At 42.9% G+C, this 23,381-nt stretch overlaps 1 protein-coding gene across 2 annotated transcripts in view; it reads right to left on the bottom strand.

The window, feature by feature from the left end:
* Nucleotides 1–5,285: 5,285 nt before the first annotated feature.
* The window catches only part of DEUP1 (deuterosome assembly protein 1), a 112,276-nt gene continuing 94,180 nt past the window's right edge, over nucleotides 5,286–23,381 (bottom strand). Inside the window, exons 13-14 of one of the 2 annotated variants that reach the window (XM_055416192.2) lie at nucleotides 10,087–10,138; nucleotides 5,286–6,573 (exon numbers count right to left, since the gene is read on the bottom strand). In XM_055416192.2, coding sequence (XP_055272167.2) covers nucleotides 6,491–6,573; nucleotides 10,087–10,138 — 135 coding nt within the window. In that variant the 3' untranslated portion in view covers nucleotides 5,286–6,490. The remainder of the gene's footprint in view (nucleotides 6,574–10,086; nucleotides 10,139–23,381) is intronic. The other variant, XM_055416191.2, reaches the window with a different exon arrangement.

The raw sequence follows: 23,381 nt of genomic DNA, 5'->3' as shown, positions 1-23,381 counted from the left end.
CCTAGTCTGCTCGTGGGGCCAGCTAGGTGGTTCAGAGCATCTTCTTTGTTCTATACTTGGTCCTGCTGAAACCGTTGCTGTTTGAGGCCTGCTCCCCCAGGTTACCTGGCAGTTCTGCTGTGCAATGAGATTGTTGCTCACCATAACAGTAATTGCCTGACTGGCCCTGACTCATGTTCCTCCTCATCACAAGACTGTGACTACGACCCCTCTCTTTTTACAAGGTGTCAAATTCTGTTTTTAGTGAAGTACAGTTGATTTTGCTGGGCTGCAGCCCCTAGGGTCGCAAAGAGTCAGACCCAACTGAGCGATTGAACATACACGCACACACATAGCTGATTTCCAATGTTATCAGTTTCAGATTCTTTTCTAGGCTATTATGAGACACTGAATTCAGTTCCCTATGATATACAGTTGGTTCCTATTTATTTATAGTAGTGTGTATCTGTTAATCCCAAACTAAGTATCCCTCCACCCCCTTCCCCTTTGGTAACCATGTGTTTGTTTTCCATGTCTGAGAGTCTTTTCTGTTTTGTAAATATGTTCATTTGTATCATATTTTTAGGTTCCACATAAAAATGATATGGTATTTGTCTTTCTCTTTCTGACTTACTTCACTTATTATGATAATCTCTAGGTTCAACCATGTTACTGCAAATGGCATTCTTTCTTTCTTTACGACTGAATAGTATTCCAGTGTGTGTGTGTGTGTGTGTGTGTGTGTGTGTGTGTATAAAACACATCTTTTCGTTCATTCATTTTTGAGGAACATTTAGGTTGCTTCCATGTCTTTGCTATTACAGTGCTGCTATGAACACTGGGGTGCTTATATCTTTCTGAATTAAGAGTTTTTGTCTTGTCTTTTCTGTATATATGTCCAGGAGTAATACCGCTGAATCATATGATAACTCTATTTTTAGTTTTTTAAGGAACCTCCATACTTTTCTGTATAGTGGCTGCACCAATTTACCTTCCCACTAATAGTGTAGGAGATTTTCTGTTTCTCCACAACTTCTTCAGTATTTATTATTTGTAGATTTTTAAATGATGGACATTCTGACAGGTGTGAGGTAATACCTCATCGTGGTTTTGATTTGCATTTCTCTAATAATCTGTGATGTTGAGCATCTTTTCACGTGCCTGTTGGTCTTTTGTATGTCTTCTTTGGAGAAATTCTATTTAGGTCTTCTGCTTGCTTTTGATTGGGCTGTTTGTGGTTTGTTGCTGTTGTTGCTGAGCTATATGAGCCGCTGCGACCCCTCTTGACTTGTGTTGGAGGGCAGTGATGTGTGGCGGGGAGCCTCCCAGCACTGCTCACTGGGTTTCTGTGACTCAGGCCAGTGCTTCTGCCTCACGCCTGCCTTGGGAGTCCCTGAAGCTCACATTTCCTCAGGCTTTTCCCTCAGCCCGTCGTGCATCCATTACCATCCTTAGGCCACAGTGCATCCTCTCTGTGGAAGAGCCTTTCATCAGTTTGGAATGGTTTATCCTTCAGGGTTCAGCTCTGAGTGATGCTCCAGACTACGAGTTAGAGAGTGAGACAATCTCAGGTGCTGCTGCTGCTGCTGCTGCTAAGTCACTTCAGTCGTCTCCGACTCTGTGTGACCCCATAGACGGAAGCCCACCAGGCTCCCCTGTCCCTGGGATTCTCCAGGCAAGAACACTGGAGTGGGTTGCCATTTCCTTCTCCAATGTGTGAAAGTGAAAAGTGAAAGTGAAGTCGCTCAGTCGTGTCCGACCCTTAGCGACCCCACGGACTGCAGCCTACCAGGCTCCTTCATCCATGGGATTTTCTAGGCAATAGTACTGGAGTGGCTTGCCATCTCAGGTGCTAGCTGGGCCCAAATCCCTCTCACATTAACTACTGCATTACTGGGATTCTAATGGTTCCTTTTGTTTGTCATCAGATTCCTATTAGACATTAGTTAACACATGTAAATTGGAGAAGGAAATGGCAACCCACTCCAGTGTTCTTGCCTGGAGAATCCCAGGGATGGGGGAGCCTGGTGGGCTTCCATCTATGGGGTCACACAGAGTCTGACACGACTGAAGTGACTTAGCAGCAGCAGCAGCAGCAGCAACACATGTAAAAGGAGTATGTAGATGCTCAGCTGGTCCTGTGTGAGGGCGGGTATGCGTCAAATCGCCCACACCCACCAGCATTCAGACGAATTCACGGTGCTGCGCTCTTTTCTGCAGCTGACAGTCTGACGTGGCTAGGAGTTTGTCTTGTGTCTAAACTGCCTCAAACTTCCTCTGCTTTTTGCCTTTGTGTTCCCATGTCTGGATTCATTGCACCCATTAATCACTACTTCTCAAATACCTGCCATGACCAAGACCTGTGCTGGGTGCACAGAGGAGGCAGAGAAGCCCTTTACTCCTCTTCTCTAGGTGTTTTCCGGAGAAGGCAATGGCAAGCCACTCCAGTACTCTTGCCTGGAAAATCCCATGGATGGAGGAGCCTGGTAGGCTGCAGTCCATGGGGTCACTCAGTCGGATACGACTGAGCGACCTCACTTTCACTTTTCACTTTCACGCATTGGAGAAGGAAATGGCAACCCACTCCAGTGTTCTTGCCTGGAGAATCCCAGGAACGGGACAGCCTGGTGGGCTGCCGTCTATGGGGTCGCACAGAGTCGAACACGACTGAAGCGACTTAGCAGCAGCAGCAGCAAGTGTTTTCAGGCCAGTTGGAGAGGCTGCAGGCGCACGTGGAAGGAGGAAACGTACATTCCCTGAGTGGATGGGATGGGGACAGGATAACCCCACAGCACGGAGGCAGGTTAACGACGCTGAGACAGCGCAGGGATCCAGACAGACCCACTGCAGGACAGGCCTCTGTTTAGGGAGTGAGGTGCCGAGAGAAGCTCTCCCACAGCAGAGGGCAGCATCTCGGGACCTTGTCCTCCATTGAGCCGTAGCAGCGCTGCTGACGTGATCCAGAGTTGGCTATCATGTTAATGGACACGTGGACGTTATCTGTGTTTTTCCAGCAGCCCCCACTCCCTCACATTTGCTCAATTCTCAAACCAGTTTGCTCCTGGATGATTAAAAGTAAGGGCTTCCCAGGTGGCTCAGTGATAAAGAATCCACCTGCAATGCAGGAGACACAGGTTTGATTCCTGGGTCAGGAAGATCCCCCGGAGAAGGAAATGGCACCCCACTCCAGTATCCTTGCCTGGAGAATCCCATGGGTAGAGGAACCAGACGGGCTACAGTCCGTGGGGTCACAAAGAGTCTGACATGATTGAACGTGTATGCACAATCAGTTAAGACATAAAAATATATATTTGGGCCATTACGAGGCCAAAGTTAACTTAAGTCCCACGTCCTCTTGGAGGTGATTCCCAGCGTTAGACGGCCTGATGGGTCTTCCTCAGACGGCCTGTGGCCCTCCTCCTCCTCCCTCCATCAAGTTGTAGCTCAGTTCAGTTCAGTTCAGTTCAGTCGCTCAGTCGTGTCCGACTCTCTGCGACCCCATGAATCACAACACGCCAGGCCTCCCTGTCCATCACCAACTCCCGGAGTTCACCCAAACTCATGTCCATCGAGTTGGTGATGCCATCCAGCCATCTCATTCTCTGTCATCCCCATCTCCTCCTGCCCCCAACCTTTCCTAGCATCAGAGTCTTTTCCAGTGAGTCAACTCATCGCATGAGGTGGCCAAAGTATTGCAGTTTCAGCTTTAGCATCAGTCCTTCCAATGAACACCCAGGATTGATCTCCTTTAGAATGGACTGGATGGATCTCCTTGCAGTAGAAGGGACTCTCAAGAGTCTTCTCCAACACCACAGTTCAAAAGCATCAATTCTTGGGCGATCAGCTTTCTTCACAGTCCAACTCTCACCTCCATACATGACCACGGGAAAAACCATACCTCAATCATGGGCTAAATAGACTTTTTTTTTATATATTGGTTTATCCTTTTCCTTTTTTTATTTTTTAAATTCATTTTTTAATTGAAGGATAATTGCTTTACAGAATTTTGTTGGTGTGGTACAAAGGAAGTTATAACCACTGTTTGCTGATGTAATAACAGGACCTCTGCTTTTTGTTCACTCCCTCCCACAGCAACACCAGAGGCAATTGTTTGTGGCCTCCTGGATCTGGGGAGGGGGGAAGGGGGAGAGAGAAGGGGAGGGTGACGGGGAGGGGAGGCGGCAGGGGAGGGGTATGTGAGGGGGGAGGGGAGGGGAGGGGAGGGGAGGGGAGGAGCAGCAGGCAGGCCTTACTCCTCTCCTTTCAATGTTCAACTAGAGCTGCTTGCTTTTTATCTCAACCGTGTATGTGTTGGGCCTCAGCCTATGATTTCTTTTGAATGTTGAATCCTGCTGTTAAGCAAAACCCATTGAAAACGACTGTTTTAAGAAACTGTGTATGGAGAGGAAAGCTGAAATAGTGATTTAAAAGAAGCTTGCTTTGCAAAGCAACTATACGCCAATAAAAAAACAAACAAAAAACAAAGGCAAAGAAGCTTGCTTGTGGACTTGACAAAATGATCCGGAGAGGCAAGTGCACTGTCAGTTCTGGACATCCTCCACGCTCATGCTCTCTTGACTCTGTTGTGTGTGTGTGTGTGCGCTCAGTGTGTCCAACTCTCTTGAGACCCCCTAGACTGTAGGCTCCTCTGTCCATGGGGCTTCCCAGGCAAGAATGCTGGAGCAGGTTGCCGTTTCCTTCACCAGGGTATTTTTCCAACCCAGGGGTCAAACCCTGAAACTCCTGCACTGCAGGCAGATTTTTTTACCACTGAGCCACATCATAAGTCCCTTGACTCGGTTAAATTTGAAGATAATTGTCATCTAGATCTTTGTTTCTGCATGCAATTTCCAATCATGTGTTAACACTGAAGAGAATGAAATGCCATTCAGACATAGCATGTTTTAAATTTTTGCATTGTTTGTATTTGCATTAGGGATATAAAGGTTTTAGAATTTGTCCACGGACTGTTCTTTTCCTAAACACAAATTTTCTTTGCATCTTCTAAAGATAACATTTCCCGTCTTCTAAAGATAACACTGAAAAATATCCTTTGTGTCCACGATAGAAATCACTAAGTAGCTTAAGGAATGATAACTTGGGTTGTTTTCCTCATGTGGAACTTTATACCTGCCGATGTCATGAAACCTGGTTTCTGTGGCCACAGTGCTACTCACCACCTGCGTGCTCACAAGAGGCAATGCTGGAAAGTGGTAAGCCAGAGCCGGGAGTCAGAGGCTGGCGTTTCTCTCTAACTCACCATGATTCTAGTAAGTTCTTAACAGCTTGAGTCCCAGGAACAAGGATGCTAGCCTTGCTGACTTCCCAGGCTTGTTCTGGGTAGAAATAAATAATTCTCTGTGAAGCCTTTTTGCAAATATCAAGAGCTCTACAAATCCACGTGGCTGTGTCACTGAAGTGAACAGGGCTCTTCATTTCCCATGGCAATGACACTCATCTAAAGGACATCGTGACTTATCTCTCTGCATGTGAAGATTCAGTTTCTTCAAAGAGAAAAATAACACTATAAAAGCTGTAGGGCTTACCTGGAATAATGACACAGGGATTTTTCATAATCTTTTTATAAATGTCATTTTTAAAGAAAGAAAAATGGATTATCATGCTTGTTTATTTGTAACTTGAGTTTTATTGTTCACTACCATGCTATTACTCTTCTATACAGACTTGGCATTTTCATTTTAAGTCCAAAGAATTTCTCATTCCTTTATTATATTTAAAACAGAGGTATTACAAAGGAGAAAGTAACAGCGATGCTTTCTATTTTATGTCCATGAAGTAATTAGTACATGAAGCATTAATCTCTGGCACATGTTTTAAGCGTGCAGACAGTATGTTCCACATCTTTTTGTGTTAAAACAGAAAGACATTACAAAGATGAATGCAGAAACAGTAAGCTCTATGGTTTTTTCTAAAATAAATTTTAGGATATTTACATAGTTTAAAAAACTTAATATTTTTCATTTAAAAAAACTCCTTGAATTTTCAAACCTAGTACAATGGAGCTGCACTTCATGTGTTTACACTCAGAATATAGTGCAGCCCTTTCCCTCATCGTGTGTTGTTACAGAGGAAATGGGTTCCTGGACACATGATGAAAGTGGGGAAAAGCTGCATATTTAATTCCAAACAATTCCTTAGACTGGAGGGAACAAATCTCTTTTGTAGTAGTCATGTTTATTTTATAGTAACTCTGTAGCTGAACAATTTATTATGTTAATACAGGAATACAAAGAGCTTTATCAAACAAAATACTTACTATTTTCTAGCTGCCTTACAGAAATGATTTACTCAAGAAAACAGAAAAAAATTTCTCAGTTTCATTAATCAGCTTTGTAAATATTTTGCCAGAGCTTTGTTTTCTGGGGGTGGGGGAAGCAAATAAAAACGTTTAAAAGCTCATATGTGTCTATTTTGTTTTAGCTTGGTGTATTTATTAAGAGTAAATTCTGTGTGTCTTTGCAATTCATCAATATGTGTATTTAGAAGTTTTTCAAGTTCTTTTGCTCGCTTCTCCTCCTCCAGAAGGAAGTGCTGTGCGGCCAAAGAAGCCGGGAAGGATATATCTGGGGGAGACTAAAGAAAGAAGAAGAAAAAGTTAGACGAGGAACACAAGGCCTTTTACAATCTTCCTATTTCTTGGTATGCTTCACCCCTGACAAACTATCAAACCACTGCAGCTCTTAATGAAAAATATATCTTAAGTTGAACTCTCTACACCAGTGTAATGTAGTCACTGCTAATGAAGTCCTCAAGGAACAAATTTAAAAACTGGCTTAAAAAGGGGGCTCATGGCTGCATGCAGTTAGCCAGGTGAGGCGGGATAAAAGCATGATATATTGTCTGTCCAGTTGCAGCTGGGATGACCTCAGTGATGCATGCCGGGTTGCACCCTTCATGTGGTGTGGAAGTGCTCAGTTAACTGTGGCCGGTCTAGTGCTTATTTACACACACACACACACACACACACACACACGTGTGACTGAGGAATAAAGAGCAGTGACAGATAACTTCACAGTGCTTTGTTCAAAATTCGTGTTTTAGGTTAATTACAAAAATAAGCTGGGGAAATTTTTACTTTTGTTTTTTAGTTCTGCAGCACCCCCAGACTCTTCTTCAACTTTTGTTTTATTGGAAGAATGGGATTTTTACAAAGCCTAAGAAGAGTCCACTATCGGAACACAGTCCGCAAGCCTGGTCTCTGGCAGGGGCGTATGGACTGGGGCGAAGGGTGGTGGCGTGCGGCCAGCTCACAGGGCAGCCCCAGCGCAGCTGCCGGGCCAGGTACCATGTCTTCACTCAAAGAGAATATGACAGTTTGGGGGGCGTGGGACGCTGCTGTTGATCTGGCAAATACATTGTTTTTAATAGTAAGAAGGAAGGTCAGAAGTAGCTAGCATTCTTCTGGGACAGACAACAGTACACATCCACGTTCTCACCCCAACAGGATGTTTTATGCTAACGGTGCTGTCATAACACACTCTGAAGGAGCCTGGATCAGCTGGACATTCCAAAGACTGCAGATACAGTAACACGAGCATCGTGCTAAGACATGATGAGCAAGAACTGGTAAGCATGCTGAAGGCTTGGAAAGACAGAGGTACTTCAGAGAGAAGAGGAAAACCCCAGAAGCAATTCAGGGGTTGACACTCTGTTTGTAGGTGTCTGGAGATATGGAGCATGTTAGGACATCTTTTTAAGTACAAATTAATGTATCTTGCACTTCTTATCACTATGAAAGAAGCATAAAGCTTGGTAGGTCTCTTCAAGTTTTGGAGGCAGCATGTTCCACCTTGGGGAGGCATAATCTGACTCATTTATTGTGTGACATAGAAGGCTGTTTTGTTTGTTTTTAAAAAGGGCCCAGAGCAGAAAGTGCTCTGCAGTCAGTTGGGAGTGGGGCACAGGCTGTCTTGCTCCTTGGGTGAAATGACTTAGCAGATTTCATACTAGAAGAAGTTGTGGTAGAGAAAAATTGTGGTAGGCTCTTTGTGAAGCCTCTGGCAAGTTTCAAAGGGAAAGCTGTATTACCATCCCTTAAGTCATGCCATCTGCAGCAGAACACTGTATACTGTTTGCAAGACAGTTCCTGTCATGCTTGTGAGCCCTGGTTGAGACAGAGCGTCTAAGCAGCAGACAGGATGACTTGACCTAGCCTCTGACTCAGCTATTCCAATAGAATTATGCACGGGTCCACCAACACTATCTCCCTTTACCCAGGTTCATCTAGCTACTGTTCCTGTTGAATGTCTGATCTGCTTGCAATAGACACCAAAGCTGAGCTCCTGATATGGCACCATCCCTCAAGGAGATCAACCGGACTCTTGGTGGCAAACAGATTACATCAGGTCCCTCAAACCTTGGAAAGGGCCGAAAGGGCAATATGCCATCCTTACCAGAACTGACGTGTATCCTACGGTCTGCATCTCCTGCCTGCAGGGCCTTGGCCAGCACCACTGTCTAAGGGCTCACAGAGTAACTGACTGATTGACCTGAGATCCTGTTTAATAATAAACGAACCTACTTTACAGCAGAGGAGTATGGCAGTAAGGGCATGATCAGGTGTCTATTGGTTCTACCACACATGCCATATTTGTCTTCAGAGGGTGCTAACCTGATCGGCTTCCTGAAGGCATAGCTGAGGCGTTAGCTTGTCAGCCATATCCTATGAGCATGGCGAGCCATTCTTCAGGATAAGGTGTGGACTTTAACCCAACGGCTGTCACAGGCTACTGTAACAGTGGTCTGGGGACAGAAGGGAGGACGTAGGAACAGCTTCACTTTCTGGTCACCCTCTTGGAGAATTTGCACCTTCTCTCTCTGTCTCTAGGCTCTGTTGGTCTAAAGGTCTTCAGAGTCAGAGAAGGAAAGCCTCTCACCAAGTGAGACTGTGGAGTCTCCGCAAACGTAAAGCTTTGGCAGCATCTAGTCACAGGACTCTTCATGCTGACAGGTCGCAGGCACAGAAAAGAGGTGTGATTCCGGCAGGGGTACCTACCCCGAGCATCATCAGGGGCGAGGCCGTTACTACACGGGGGCAGCGAAGAATACGTAATCCACCGAGGCGCTCTGTCGGTGCTCTCATGCCCAGTTTTAAGTACAGGTGGCAAACCACATCCTGCTAAGGGCACAGGAACCAGGGGCTTACCCCACAAGGCCAGCCGCCTGGACCAAGAGGCGTGTCGGTTGGGGGGAAGGGAATCTAGAGTGGATGAGGAGACTATGAGTGTCAGTTAAGTCCTTGAGACGGCATCAAGGGCTACAGGTTGTTCCACTGACCCTCCTCCTGTAAGTTTTCCCAGAAATTATGACCAGTCAGAGTCCTGGAGAAGCTAGGCCTGAATGGAATGAAAAATGTGGAGAGAACATGGCTCTGAGCGGTTCAAGCAGGGGACCATAATGGATGCCCTGAGTCTACCTGGACCCCATTGCCAGGCTGGCACATCTGTCTTCCAGCTGCCCTGGGTTTTGGCTGCTAACAGCTCACAGGTGGCCCCTTCTCTGGAGATCTGCCCGTGGCTGAACTGGAGCCTCCTGCCTCACCTGGGAAGTTGAAATCCCCCCTCTTCTCAGGGGCAGTGACTGATTGACACGGGGGTACAAAACACCAGCGGGGAAGATGGTGGAGTAGACAGGCCCCGAGCTCACCTCCTCTCACAGGCATATCAGAATCACAACTGTCTGCAGAGCAACTATCATAGAAAAAAACTGGAATCTATTGGGAAAGATCTACAATGAACAACATAAGAAGGAACCACAACAAGACAGTAGGAAGAGTGGATCCGAGATATGGTGAAATCTCACAGCCCCCAGGGAAGCGGCTTACACATGGGAGAATAATTAACTGCAGAGGTTCTCCCAGAGCAGAGCGAGTCCTGAGGGCCACACCGAGCTCCCCAGCCCAGGTTACAGCACTGGGAAGAGGAACCTCCAGAGCATTTGGCTTTGAAGCCCATCAGGGCTTAATTGCAGGAGCCCCACAAGACTAGGGGAAAAAGACTTCACTCTTAAAGGGCTCACACAAAATCTCACGTGTACGGGGACCCAGGGAAAGAGCAGTAATTTGATAGGACCCTGGGCCAGATCTACCTGTTGGCCTTGGAGAGTCTCTTGGAGAGGCAGGGAATGGCTGCAGCTCACCCTGGGGACAAAGACACCGGTGTCAGACATGTTGGGGAACATTCAGCTGCACGAACGCTCTTGGCAGCTGACATCGTGGATCGTTAGAGCCAAGACCTGGCCCCACCTAACAGCCTGCATGTGACAGTGCTGGGACACTTCAGGTCAAACAAATAACTAGGGGAAAACACAGCCCTACCCGTCAGCAGACAAGCTTCCTAACGACTAAAGGACACACAGCCACCTGTGGATACTCCTAGACAGGGCCTGGACGACCAGAGGGCCAAGACCAGCTCTACCTACCAGTGGGCAGGCATCAGCCTCTCTTTCTAGAGAGCCTACACAAACCTCTAGACTAGCCTCACCCACCAGGGAGCAGACACCAGAAGCAAGAAAACGATAATCCTGCAAGACAGGCCAGACCTTCCTGGTACTAGCTGGCCCTGGCCCTGACCACTAGCAGGCTAACACAACCTCCAGACACTTTAGCCCCCATACTCAACTGTATCATGAACTGCCTCCCCCACAATGATCTGAAATGAGCTCTGGGATCCCTGGGCCCTGCAACCAGACTCTAGGAACCAGGTCTGCCTGACAGTTCAGTTCAGTTCAGTTCAGTCGCTCAGTCATGTCCGACTCTCCGCGACCCCATGAATCACAGCACGCCAGGCCTCCCTGTCCATCACCAACTCCCGGAGTGTAGGCGGGCCCTAACTCCAGGATATGCCTTTACCTGCCAGTGAGTGGGCAAAAGCCTCAGTCTTTGGGACCCTGATTCTGCCCACCAGTGAGCCAGCACTAGCCCAGGCCTCCTTAGGATTCCATAACTTCACGACCACGCCCCACTGAACAGCAGCCAGCAAAGTCTGCACAAGACAGGGTCTGGCCACCAACCAGACTAGGGACTGACCAAGCTTCCTGGACACCCATACACCTTGCCACAAGAGAAGGACCCATGGAGCCCTCTCAGGGGGAACTTCTAGCTTGGGTGGCAACAGGGAAGTGCACTGCTCAGACGCAATACAACGCCTTCTCCAAGGTCAAGCAATGTTAACTGGCCTACTATATGCATAAAAATACAAATAACAACTTAGACAAAATGAGCTGGCAGAGGAGTATATTCCAAATGAAGGAACAAGATAAATCTTTATAAGAAGAACTAAGTGATGTGGAGATAGGCAATCAACCCAAGAAAGAGTTCAGAGTAATGATCATAAAGATGATCAAAGAACTCTGGAGAAGAAAAGATGCACAGAGTGAGAAATTAGAAATTAAGAGTTAGAAACTCTAACTAACAACCAAACAGAGATGAGTAATACAATAATTCAAATGAAAAAATACACTACAAGGAATCAAGAACAGAATAAATGATTCAGAAGAATGGATCACTGAGCTGGAAGACAGAGTAATGGAAATCACTGCTGTTGAACAGAAAACAGAATTAATAGAAATGAGGATAGTTTAACAGACTTCTGGGACAATATCAAGTACACTAATATTTGCATTAAAGGAGTCCCAGGAGGAGAAGAGACAAAAGGAACCCAAGAAGATATCTGCAGAGATAACAGCTGAAAACCTCCTGAACCTGGGAAAGGAAATAGCTACCCATGTCCAGGAAGTAGAGAAACTCCCAAACAGGATTAACCCACAGAGTAACACACTAAGACACATAGTAATCAAAATGAAAAAATTGAAGAGAGAATACTAAAATCAGTAAGGGAAAAGCAACAAATGAAATGCAAGGGAATTGCCAAAAGGTTATGAGCTGATTTTACAGCAGAAACTCAGCAGTTCAGAAGGGAGTGGCAAGATATATTTAAAGTGACGAAAGGGAAAAACCTACAACCAAGAATACTCTGCCCAGCAAGGCTCTCATTCAGATTTGATGGAGAGATAAAAAACTCTGTAGACAAACAGAAGCTAAGAGAATTCAGCACCACCAAAGCAGCTTTACAAATATTAAAGGAACTTCTTTAGGCGAAAAATGCCACAACCAGAAACAAGAAAATTCTCACTAGTAAAGGAAAACATAAAGTAACGGTAGGAAACCATCCACACACAAAGCTAGCAGGGAGGTTAAAGGACAAAAGTAGTAAAATCATATATTTCCACAATAAGCAGTTAAGAGATACACAAAACAATTAGATATAAAAATGATATTAAAAATACGGTAACTGTGAGGGAAGGAGAGTACAAATGCAAGGCATTTTAATTGTGTTTCAAATTAGAGATCAGCAACTCAAAACATTTACATATAACTATATGAAAGGATTGCTATATACATATATATAAAAAACTATATACATACAGATTGCTATACTAAAACCTCATTGTAACTACAAATGAAAAATCTATGATAAAAATACACACAAAAAAGAAAAAGGAATCTAGTCATAACAGTAAAGATAGTCATCAAATCACAAAAAATAAAGGAAATAAAAGACCTACAAAAACAAATCCAAAACAATTAACAAAACGGCAATGAGTACATACACTTCAATAATCACCTTAAATATAAATGAACTAAATGCCCCAACCAAAACACACAGACTGTCTGAATGGATCAAAAGATCCAAGATCAAAAGGCTGGCATATTGCTGCCTATAGGAGACCCATTTTTGATCTGGGGAAGCATACAAACTGAAAGTTGGGGGGATGGAAAAAGATATTCTATGCAAAAGGAACTCAAAAGAAAGCCAGAGTTGCAATACTTATATCAGACAAAATAGACTTTAAAATAAATACTGTTACAAGAGACAAATGACACTACATATGATCAAAGGATCAATCCAAGAAGAAGATATAACAATTGTTAATATATATGCACCCAACATAGAAGCATCTCAATATATAAGGCAGATGTTAACAAACATAAAAGGAGAAATTGACAGTAATACAGTCTTCCAACAACACAAGAGAAGACTCTACACATGGACATCACCAGATGGTCAACACTGAAATCACATTGATCATATTCTTTGCAGCCAAAGATGGAGAAGCTCTATACAGTCAGCAAAAACAAGACTGGGAGCAGACTGTGGCTCAGATCATGAACTCCTTATTACCAAATTCAGACTTAAATTGAAGAAAGTGGAGAAAACCACTAGACCACTCAGGTATGACCTAAATCACATCCCTTATGACTATAACAGTGGAAATGAGAAATAGATATAAGGGACTAGATCTGATAGAGTGCCTGATGAAATCTGGACAGAGGTTCGTGACATTGTACAGGAGACAGGAATCAAGACCATCCCTAAGAAAAAGAAACGCAAAAAAGCAAAATGGCTGTCTGAGGAGGCCTTACAAATAGCTGTGAAAAGAAGAGAAGCGAAAAGCAAAGGAGAAAAGGAAAGATATACCCATATGAATGCAGAGTTCCAAAGAACGGCAAGGAGAGATAAGAAAGGCTTCCTCAGTGATCAATGCAAAGAAATAGAGGAAAACAACAGAATGGGAAAGACTAGAGATCTCTTCAAGAAAATTAGAGATACCAAGGGAACATTTCATGCAAAGATGGGCTCAATAAAGGACAGAAATGGTATGGACCTAATAGAAGCAGAAGAGATTAAGAAGAGGTGGCAAGAATACACAGAAGAATTGTACAAAAAAGATCTCCACAACCCAGAAAATCACGATGGTGTGATCACTCACACTCATCTAGAGTCAGACATCCTGGAATGTGAAGTCAAGTGGGCCTTAGAAAGCATCACTACAAACAAAGCTAGTGGAGGTGATAGAATTCCAGCTGAGCTATTTCAAATCCTGAATGATGATGTTGTGAAAGTGCTACACTCAATATGTCAGCAAATTTGGAAAACTCAGCAGTGGCCACAGGACTGGAAAAGATCAATTTTCATTCCAATCCCAAAGAAAGGCAATGCCAAAGAATGTTCAAACTATTGCACAATGGCACTCATCTCACACACTCAAAATTCTCCAAGCCAGGCTTCAGCAATACGTGAACTGTGAACTTCCAGATGTTCAAGATGGTTTAGAAAAGGCAGAGGAACCAGAGATCAAATTGCCAACATCTGCTGGATCATTCAAAAAGCAAGGGAGTTCCAGAAAAACATCTATTTCTGCTTTATTGACTATGCCAAAGCCTTTGACTGTGTGGATCACAATAAACTGTGGAAAATTCTGAAAGAGATGGGAATACCAGACCATCTGACCTGCCTCTTGAGAAACCTGTATGCAGGTTAGGAAGCAACAGTTAGAACTGGACATGGAACAACAGATTGATTCCAAATAGGAAAAGGAGTACATCAAGGCTGTATATTGTCACCCTGCTTATTTAACTTAATATGCAGAGTACATCATGAGAAACACTGGGCAAGAAGAAGCACAAGCTGGAATCAAGATTGCCGGGAGAAATATCAACAACCTAGATATGCAGATGACACCACCCTTATGGCAGAAAGTGAAGAAGAACTAAAGAGCCTCTTGATGAAAGTGAAAGAGGAGAGTGAAAAACTTGTCTTAACGCTCAACATTCAGAAAAGTAAGATCATGGCATCTGGTCCCATCATTTTATGGCAAATAAATGGGGAAACAGTGGAAACAGTGTCAGACTTTATTTTATGGGGCTCCAAAATCACTGAACATGGTGATTGCAGCCATGAAATTAAAAGACGCTTATTACTTCTGGAAGGAAAGTTATGACCAACCTAGATAGCATATTAAAAAGCAGAGACATTACTTTGCTAACAAAGGTCTGTCTAGTCAAGGCTATGGTTTTTTAGTAGTCATGTATGGATGTGAGAGTTGGACTCAGAAAGCTGAGTGCCAAAGAATTGATGCTTTTGAACTGTAGTGTTGGAGAAGACTCTTGAGAGTTTCTTGGACTGCAAGGCGAACCAACCAGTCCATTCTAAAGGAGATCAGTCCTGGGTTTTCATTGGAAGGACTGATGTTGAAGCCGAAACTCCAATACTTTGGCCACCTGATGCAAAGAGCTGACTCATTTGAAAAGCCCTTGATCCTGGGAAAGATTGAAGGCAGGAGGAGAAGGGGATGACAGAGGATGAGATGGTTGAATGGCATCACCAACTCAATGGACATGGGTTTGAGTGAGTTCTGGGAGTTGGTGATGGACAGAGAGGCCTGGCATGCTGCGGTTCATGGGGTCGCAAAGAGTCAGATACGACTGAGAGACTGAACTGAACTGACAATAATAGTGGGGGACTTTAACACCCCACTTACCTCAATGGACAAACTGTCCAGATAGAAAATCAATAAACACAGGTCTTAAATACCACAGTAGACCACATGGACTCAACTGATCTTTATGGACATTCCATCCAAAAGCAGCAGAATACACATTCTCTTCAAGTGCACATGGAAAATTCTCCAGGACAGACCACATGCTAAGCTGAAAAACAAGCTTGGTAAATTTAAGAAAACTGAAATCATGTCATGCATCTTTTCTGATCACAACACTATAAGACTAGAAATAACTACAAGAAAAAATTGCAACAAACACAAACATGAGACACTAAACAATAGGCTACTAAACAACCACTGAAGAAATCAGAGGAAACCAAAAAATACTAGAGACAAATGAAAACACGACAGTCCAAAAACTTACGGGATGCAGCAAAAACAGTTCTAACAGGGACGTTAAAGCAATACAACTTTGCCTCAGAAAAGAAGAGAAATCTCAAATAAACAACTTAACCTTATACCAAAAGCAAGTAGAGAAAGAAGAACAAAGTAAAATGTTAGTATAAGGAAAGAAATCATCAATATCAGAGCAGAAATAAATGAAATAGAGGCTAAAAAGCAACAGAAAAGATCAGTGAAGATAAAATCTGGTTCTTCGAAAAGATAAAATTGATAAACTTTATAGCCAGACTCATCAACAGAAAAAGAGAAAGGGCCCAAATCTTAGAAATGAAAAAGATACAAACAATACTAGAAAAATACAAAGAACCGTAAGGGACTATTAACAAGCAACTGTATGCCAGTAAAATGGTAAACCTAGAAAAAATTCTTAGAAAGTTACCATCTCTCCAGACTGAATGAGGAAGAAATAGAAGACGTGACCAGACCAATTACAAGCACTGAAATTAAATCAGTAATTTCAAAGCTTCCAGTAAGCCGAAGTCCAGGACAAAATGGCTTCACCGGTGAATTCTACCAAACATTTCAGGAAGAGTTAAGACCTATCCTTCTGAAACTGTTCCAAAAAATTGCAGAGGAAGGAACACTTCTGAACTCATTATACGAGGCCACCATCACCCCAATACCAAGACCAGACAAAGACAACACAAGAAAAGAGAACTACAGGCCAATATCACTGATGAACTTATATGCAAAATTCCACAACAAAATGCTAGCAAACCAACTCCAACACTATTCCACCATCAAGAAAGATTTACACCAGGGATACAAGAATTTTTCAATACATTCAAATCAGTCAATGTGATATACCACATTATCAAATTAAAGATAAAAACCATATGATCTTCCCAATAGATGCAAAAGGAGCTTTTGATAAAATTCAACATTCATCTATGATAAAAACTCTCCAGAAAGTGGAAGAAACCTCAGTGTCATAAGGGGCATACATGACAACCCCTCAGCTAACATCATACTAAATGGTGAAAAGCTGAAAGCATTCCCTCTAAGATCAGGAAAAAGACAAGGATGTTCACTCTTGTCACATTTATTCAACATAGTTTTAGAAGTCCTAGCCACAGCAATCAGAGGAAAAAAAAGAAATAAAAGGTTCCAAATTGGAAAGAAGGAAAACTGTCACTGTCTGTAGATGACACGACACTATGCACAGGAAATCCTAAAGATGCTACCAGTAAACTAGAGCTCATCAATGAATTTGGTGAAGTTTCAGGATATGAAATTAATATACAGAAATCTGTTGCATTTCTATACACTAACAATGAAATATAAGAAAAAAAAATTAAGGAAACAAACGTATTTACTATCACATCAAAAAAAATAAAATACCTAGGAATAAACCTACCTAAGGAGGCAAAAGAACTATAATCCAAAAACTGTAAGACAATAATGAAAGAAACTGAAGATCACAAAAACAAATGGAGAGATACACCATGTTCTTAGATTGGAAGAATGAACATTGTTAAAATTACCATGCTACCCAAGGCAGTCTACCAATTCAATGCAATTCCTATCAAGTTACTAATAGCGCTTTTCACAGAACTAGAACAAAGAATTTTAAAAATGTGCATGGAAACACAAAAATCTCCAAATAGGCAAAACAGTCTTGAGAAAGAAGAATGGGGCTGGAGGAATCATACTCCCTATGAAGCTACTGCAATTAAGGCAGAATGGTACCGGCACAAAAACAGACACATAAAACAATGGAACGATAGAAAGCCCAGAAATAAACCCATACATTTATGATCAGTTAATCTACGACAAAGGAGGCAATAATATACAGTGGAGAAAAGATATATCACTATATACAAAAATTAAAAATGGTTTAAAGATCTAAATGTAAAACCAGATACTATAAAACACCTATAGGAAAACATAGGCAGAATACTCCATGACATAAATTGTAACAATATCTTTTTGGATACATCTCCTAAAGCAATGGAACAAAAGAAAAAATAAGTAAGTGGGACCTGATAAACCTTAAAGCTTTTTCTCAGGAAAGGAAACAATAAAGAAAACGGAAACACGACCTACAGAATGCGGGAAGATATTCTCAAGCAATATGACCAACAAAGGCCTAATTTCTGAAATATCCACACTACTCATACAGCTCAATGACAAACAAAAATCCAAGCCAAAAATGAGTAGAAGACCTACATAGACATTTCTCCAAAGAAGACATACAGATGGTCAACAAGCACAGGAAGAGATGCTCAATATAGCTAATTATTTGTTGTTTAGTTGCTAAGTCATGTCCATCTTTTTGTGACCCCATGGACTGCATTGCTAATTATTAGAGAAATGCAAATCAAAACTACAATGAGGTACTACCTCACACAGGTCATAATGCCCATCAACAAAAAGTCTACAAATAATAAATGCTGGAGGGGATGTGGGGAAAAGGGAACTCTCCTACGCTGTTGGTGGGAATGTGATGGTGCAGTCACTGTGGAGAATACTATCGAGGTTCCTTAAAAAACTAAAAACAGGGTTATTAACTGATCCAGCAATCCCATTCTTGGGCATATATCTGGAAAAGATGAAAACTCTAATTTAAAAAGATATATGCACCCCAGTGTTTATAGCAGCACTATAACACAGTTTACAACAGTTAAGACATGGAAGCAACCTAAATAATGAACAGATGAAGAGTATGTGTCATGTATCTATACACAGACACACGCAACACACACAACAGAATGTTACTCAGGCATGAAAGTGCATGACATAATTCAGTCTGCAGCAACATGGATGGACCTAGAGATTATCATACTAAATGATGTGAGTCAGACAAAGGCAGATGTCACTTAGTACTGGAATCTAAACAAAAAGACATAAATGAATTCATTCAGAGCAGAAACAGACTCACAGACATAGAAAACAAACTTAAGGTTATCAAAGAGGAAAGTGGGGGAGGGATAAACTGGGAATTGGGGATTAACAGATGCAGACTACTTCCATGAAATAAACAACAAGGACCTACTGTTTGGCACAGGGAACTATATTCAATATCTCGTAATAGCCTATAATGGAAAAGAATCTAAAAAAATAGAAATGCATATATAACTGAATCACTCTGCTGTTCACTGGAAACACTGTAAATCAATATACTGCAATAGAAAACAAACAAACCCACCCTGGCCAAACTTCTTATCTCCAGGAACCAACTCTTTCGTGCAATCCATGTTCTAAGCTCCTGGTGAGACCAGACTAAACTAATCTCTAAGATCTCATCCTTATCTAGCCTTCCTCCCCTCCCCTGGCCTGCTTCCCTCATTCCTTCTGCTGAGAATACTCCCTTCAGTTCAGTTCAGTCACTCAGTCATGTCCGACTCTTTGCGACCCCATGAATCACAGCACGCCAGGCCTCCCTGTCCATCACCAACTCCCGGAGTTCACTCAAACTCATGTCCATCGAGTCGGTGATGCCATCCAGCCATCTCACTCTCTGTCGTCCCCTTCTCCTCCCGCCCCCAATCCGTCCCAGCATCAGAGTCTTTTCCAGTGAGTCATCTCGTCGCATGAGGTGGCCAAAGTGTTGGAGTTTCAGCTTCAACATCAGTCCTTCCAATGAACACCCAGGATTCATCTCCTTTAGAATGGACTGGTTGGATCTCCTTGCAGTGCAAGGGACTCTCAAGAGTCTTCTCCAGCACCACAGTTCAAAAGCATCAATTCTTCGGCGATCAGCTTTCTTCACAGTCCAACTCTCACATCCATACATGACCACGGGAAAAACCATAGCCTTGACTAGACAGACCTTGGTTGGCAAAGTAATGTCTCTGCTTTTTAATATACTATCTAGGTTGGTCATAACTTTCCTTCCAAGGAGTAAGCGTCTTTTAATTTCATGGCTGCAGTCAGCATCTGCAGTGATTTTGGAGCCCAAAAAAATAAAGTCTGACACTGTTTCCACTGTTTTTCCATCTATTTCCCATGAAGTGATGGGACCAGATGCCATGATCTTTGTTTTCTGAATGTTGAGCTTCAAGCCAACCTTTTCACTCTCCTCTTTCACTTTCATCAAGAGGCTTTAGAATACTCCCTTAGTAAATCACTTTTAGAAGAATCTTCATCTCAGGTTCTAGGAAACCTGACTTCAGACCAATCACTTCCTAGATTCTGGCTCAAGTGACTGGATGACATCAATGCTAGTTATGGAGGGAGAAAGGAAAGACAGTAAAAGAGGCCCATTAAGGGTAATGTCTTAGTTACTTTTGATCCCCCAGATTCTAGCAGAGGTATGCTTTCAATAATTTTTTGAATTAATATATTAACGAAGGAATATATTCAACCCTGCATAATGCTGAGTTAGAGGTGACTTGGGACACAGACTGTCAAGACGACAGAGGGATAGATCAGTCCTGACCTCAGAAGACAGGTGTGGACCAGAGAGGTATATTTGGAAGTTACAGGTAATAAAGCTGTGACTCTGACTGAAATCATCCAAGACCTGAAAATGAAAGAAGAGGGAGAAATGGAAAAGCGGAATCCTGGCGAACACTTCATTTTAGGCACCCACTCCCTCGGTCACATTCTTGACACTGTCGTCAGTGAGAACTTCATGACTTACTAATACAGAGTTTATGTAACCCACCTAGTGTGCTTCCACCTGACAGGTCTAGTACTCCCACTCTCTCATCTCTCTTTTCTAACTCTGCCCACATTCCACATCCATCATAATAGCCATTCAGCAACTGGTCCCTCCGTTCATCCTAGCTCCATGCTGGACACACGGTAAAACTCAGGCCTAATTAACACTGCTGCACCAAGCATGTAGCTGAGCGGCTGAATGCTGGGCAAGTGAATGGAGGGGAGATTCCATCACACAGGGACTAGTTTCACTTAAACTTCATGAGCACAAATTCACATGGTGAGTTAGCACTGCCTGGCCGTGCTCCTGCGCTGCCCTGTTTGCTCGCGTTCGTAATCGCGGCCACGCGGCCTTGCCTCTTTCTCAGGACCTTCATCCCTCCGTGCCACTCGCACTGAGAGCCGCATTTTAGGCCACTCTGTTTCAGAGACCCTTCCTTCTACCCTTCTACACTGTGGGTTCTATTCTGTCTTGCCTTCTCAATGACCTTGCTTCTACAAACAAGCCTCAGCCCCTGGGTCCCACTCCACCTCTTTCACCACCAGATGTTCCTCCTCTCTTTGAAGATTCCCATTGGAGCACTAAACATTATGGTCTAAGGTTTTGTCTTGGGACAGCTTCTCCATTTACACTCTTCTAAGTATTATCATCTAGTCTGATAGATTTAAGCATCAGCCTCATGCTGATTAAAATGCCCCTTTTTAATTTCCAGCTCTGGTCTATTCCTTGAACACCAGATTCACATATCCTATTGCTTGTTTAATTTGCATGTCTAGTAAACACTTAAGTTCAAACGTCTAACCTGGAAATAATGAATTTTGTCCACTAACACTGCTCCTTCCTAGTCTTCCATGTCAGAAAGTGGTGCTACTATGTACCTGAGGCTCAAGCAGAGATCCTAGGAGTCATCTCTGAGTCTTTTCTTTCCCTCATTCTCCACAGCCAATCCACTGTCAAGTCTCATTTGCTCTCCAAAATATTTCCTGGATCCGACACCTCCTGGCTCTGCCTCCACTGTTCCCAAGCTAGCAGCACCATCTCTTGCTTCGACTATTGAAATAGCCTGACAGTTGTTCTCTCCACTTCTACCTCTGTCCATCTATAATTTCTTTATTTGGCAGTCAAATGGATCTTCAAAAAGTCATTTAAACAGATTATATTCTCTACCATTTGCAACTTTCTCATAGCTTCCCATTGCTTTAAAATAAACTCCCAGGAAACCAGAATTGAAAGAGACATATCTGTTTATAATAGCCAGGACATGGAAGCAACCTAGATGACCATCTGCAGACGAATGGATAAGAAAGCTGTGGTACATATACACAGTGGAATATTACTCAGCCATTAAAAAGAATACATTTGAATCAGTTCTAATGAGGTGGATGAAACTGGAGCCTATTATACAGAGTGAAGTAAGCCAGAAAGAAAAACACCAATACAGTATACTAATGCATATATATGGAATTTAGAAAGATGGTAATGATAACCCTGTATACGAGACAGCAAAAGAGACACAGGTGTATAGAACAGTCTTTTGGACTCTGGGAGAGGGCGAGGGTGGGATGATTTGGGAGAATGGCATTGAACATCTATATTATCATATGTGAAACGAATCACCAGTCCAGGTTTGATGCATGATACAGGATGCTCGGGGCTGGTGCATGGGGATGACCCATAGGGAGGATAAGGGGAGGAGGGAGGTGGGAGTGGGGTTCAAGATGGGAAACACATGTATACCCGGGGCGGTTTCATGTCAATGTAAGGCAAAACCAACACAATATTGTAAAGTAATTAGCCTCCAATTAAAATAAATAAATTTAAAAAAAAACACAGTAAGTAAACCAAAAAAAAAAAAAAAACCTCCCAACTGCTCCCTATGGCCACTGTCTCCACAGATCTGGAGTTCTGCCCGTTTCTCTGTCCCTGTTTCATTACACGCTTCTTAGCTGCAGACCACCCACTTCCCCTTTTCTGGTTCTCAAACTTAACAAACTTTGTTGTCATTCCATCTGCCCAAAACTACTTCCAGCTTTTTGCAAGGCTGGACCCTGTTTTGTTATTTAAATTTCAACCTAAAGGTCCCCTTCTCAGTAATCACTTTCCTAGCCATTTAACCTGAAGTCATCCCCCCGCACTGTCATCCCTTCCTATCACATCATTTGCTATCTTTTCATCAATTTTTATAGTATTTATAACTTTTTGATTTTTTAATTTGTTTCTAGTCATTAACTGTTCCCTCTTTTTTGAGATAAAATTTACATAAAGATTAACCATCTCAAAATGAATAATTTGGTGTGGATCTAGTATAGTCACAGTGTATTAAAACCACAACTCTATCTAGTTTCAAAGCATTTTCATCATCCCCAGAGGAAGCTGTACCCATCAAGCCTTGCTCCCTGGCTTTCCCGTCCCCTTGTACTCCTGGCAACCACTAACCTGCAATCTGTTTTAATCAGATTTACCTGTTATGGGCATGTTTATGCAATATATAACCTCTTGTGTCTGGTTTCCTTCAGGGAGCATGGTATTATCCAGGTTCATCCACGTTACAGCATGTATCAGCATGTCTCTCCTTTTCCTGACTGAGTAGTATTCCATTGTGTATACATACCACTCCTCGTTTGTCCATTCACCCACTGATGGAGGTCCCCTCTTTTTCCACCAGACTGTAGATTGCCTATCTCATTAGTAGAACCTGCCACATAGTGAGTGCTCAATGCGTGTTTACTCCATCACCGACTGAGTTAATGATAAACACTAGTAGCTCAGGGACAGGTACAGGAGGGAGAACCTTGGAAGCAGACTGGGAAAGAGTGATCAGAAAGGCAACGCGAGAATCAGTCGAGAATAGTGTCTCAGAAGTCAGAGAACATGATAACAGAGAAGAAAATTAAGGAAGATGAGTTCTTTAAACTGTCTATTTAATTAACAATGAGGATGTCATTGGTGGTCCAAGCAGGAACAGTGCTGATGGGGAATAAAGAATGCAACAGTGGATGGAAGTCACTGGACTCAGAACTGTGGTCTGGGC

This window comes from Moschus berezovskii, chromosome 25 (genome assembly GCF_049115385.1).
Source record: "Moschus berezovskii isolate FMDL1 chromosome 25, NW_MosBer_1.0, whole genome shotgun sequence".
Taxonomy (NCBI): Eukaryota; Metazoa; Chordata; class Mammalia; order Artiodactyla; family Moschidae; genus Moschus; species Moschus berezovskii.
This window is presented reverse-complemented; position numbering and strand designations above follow the sequence as displayed.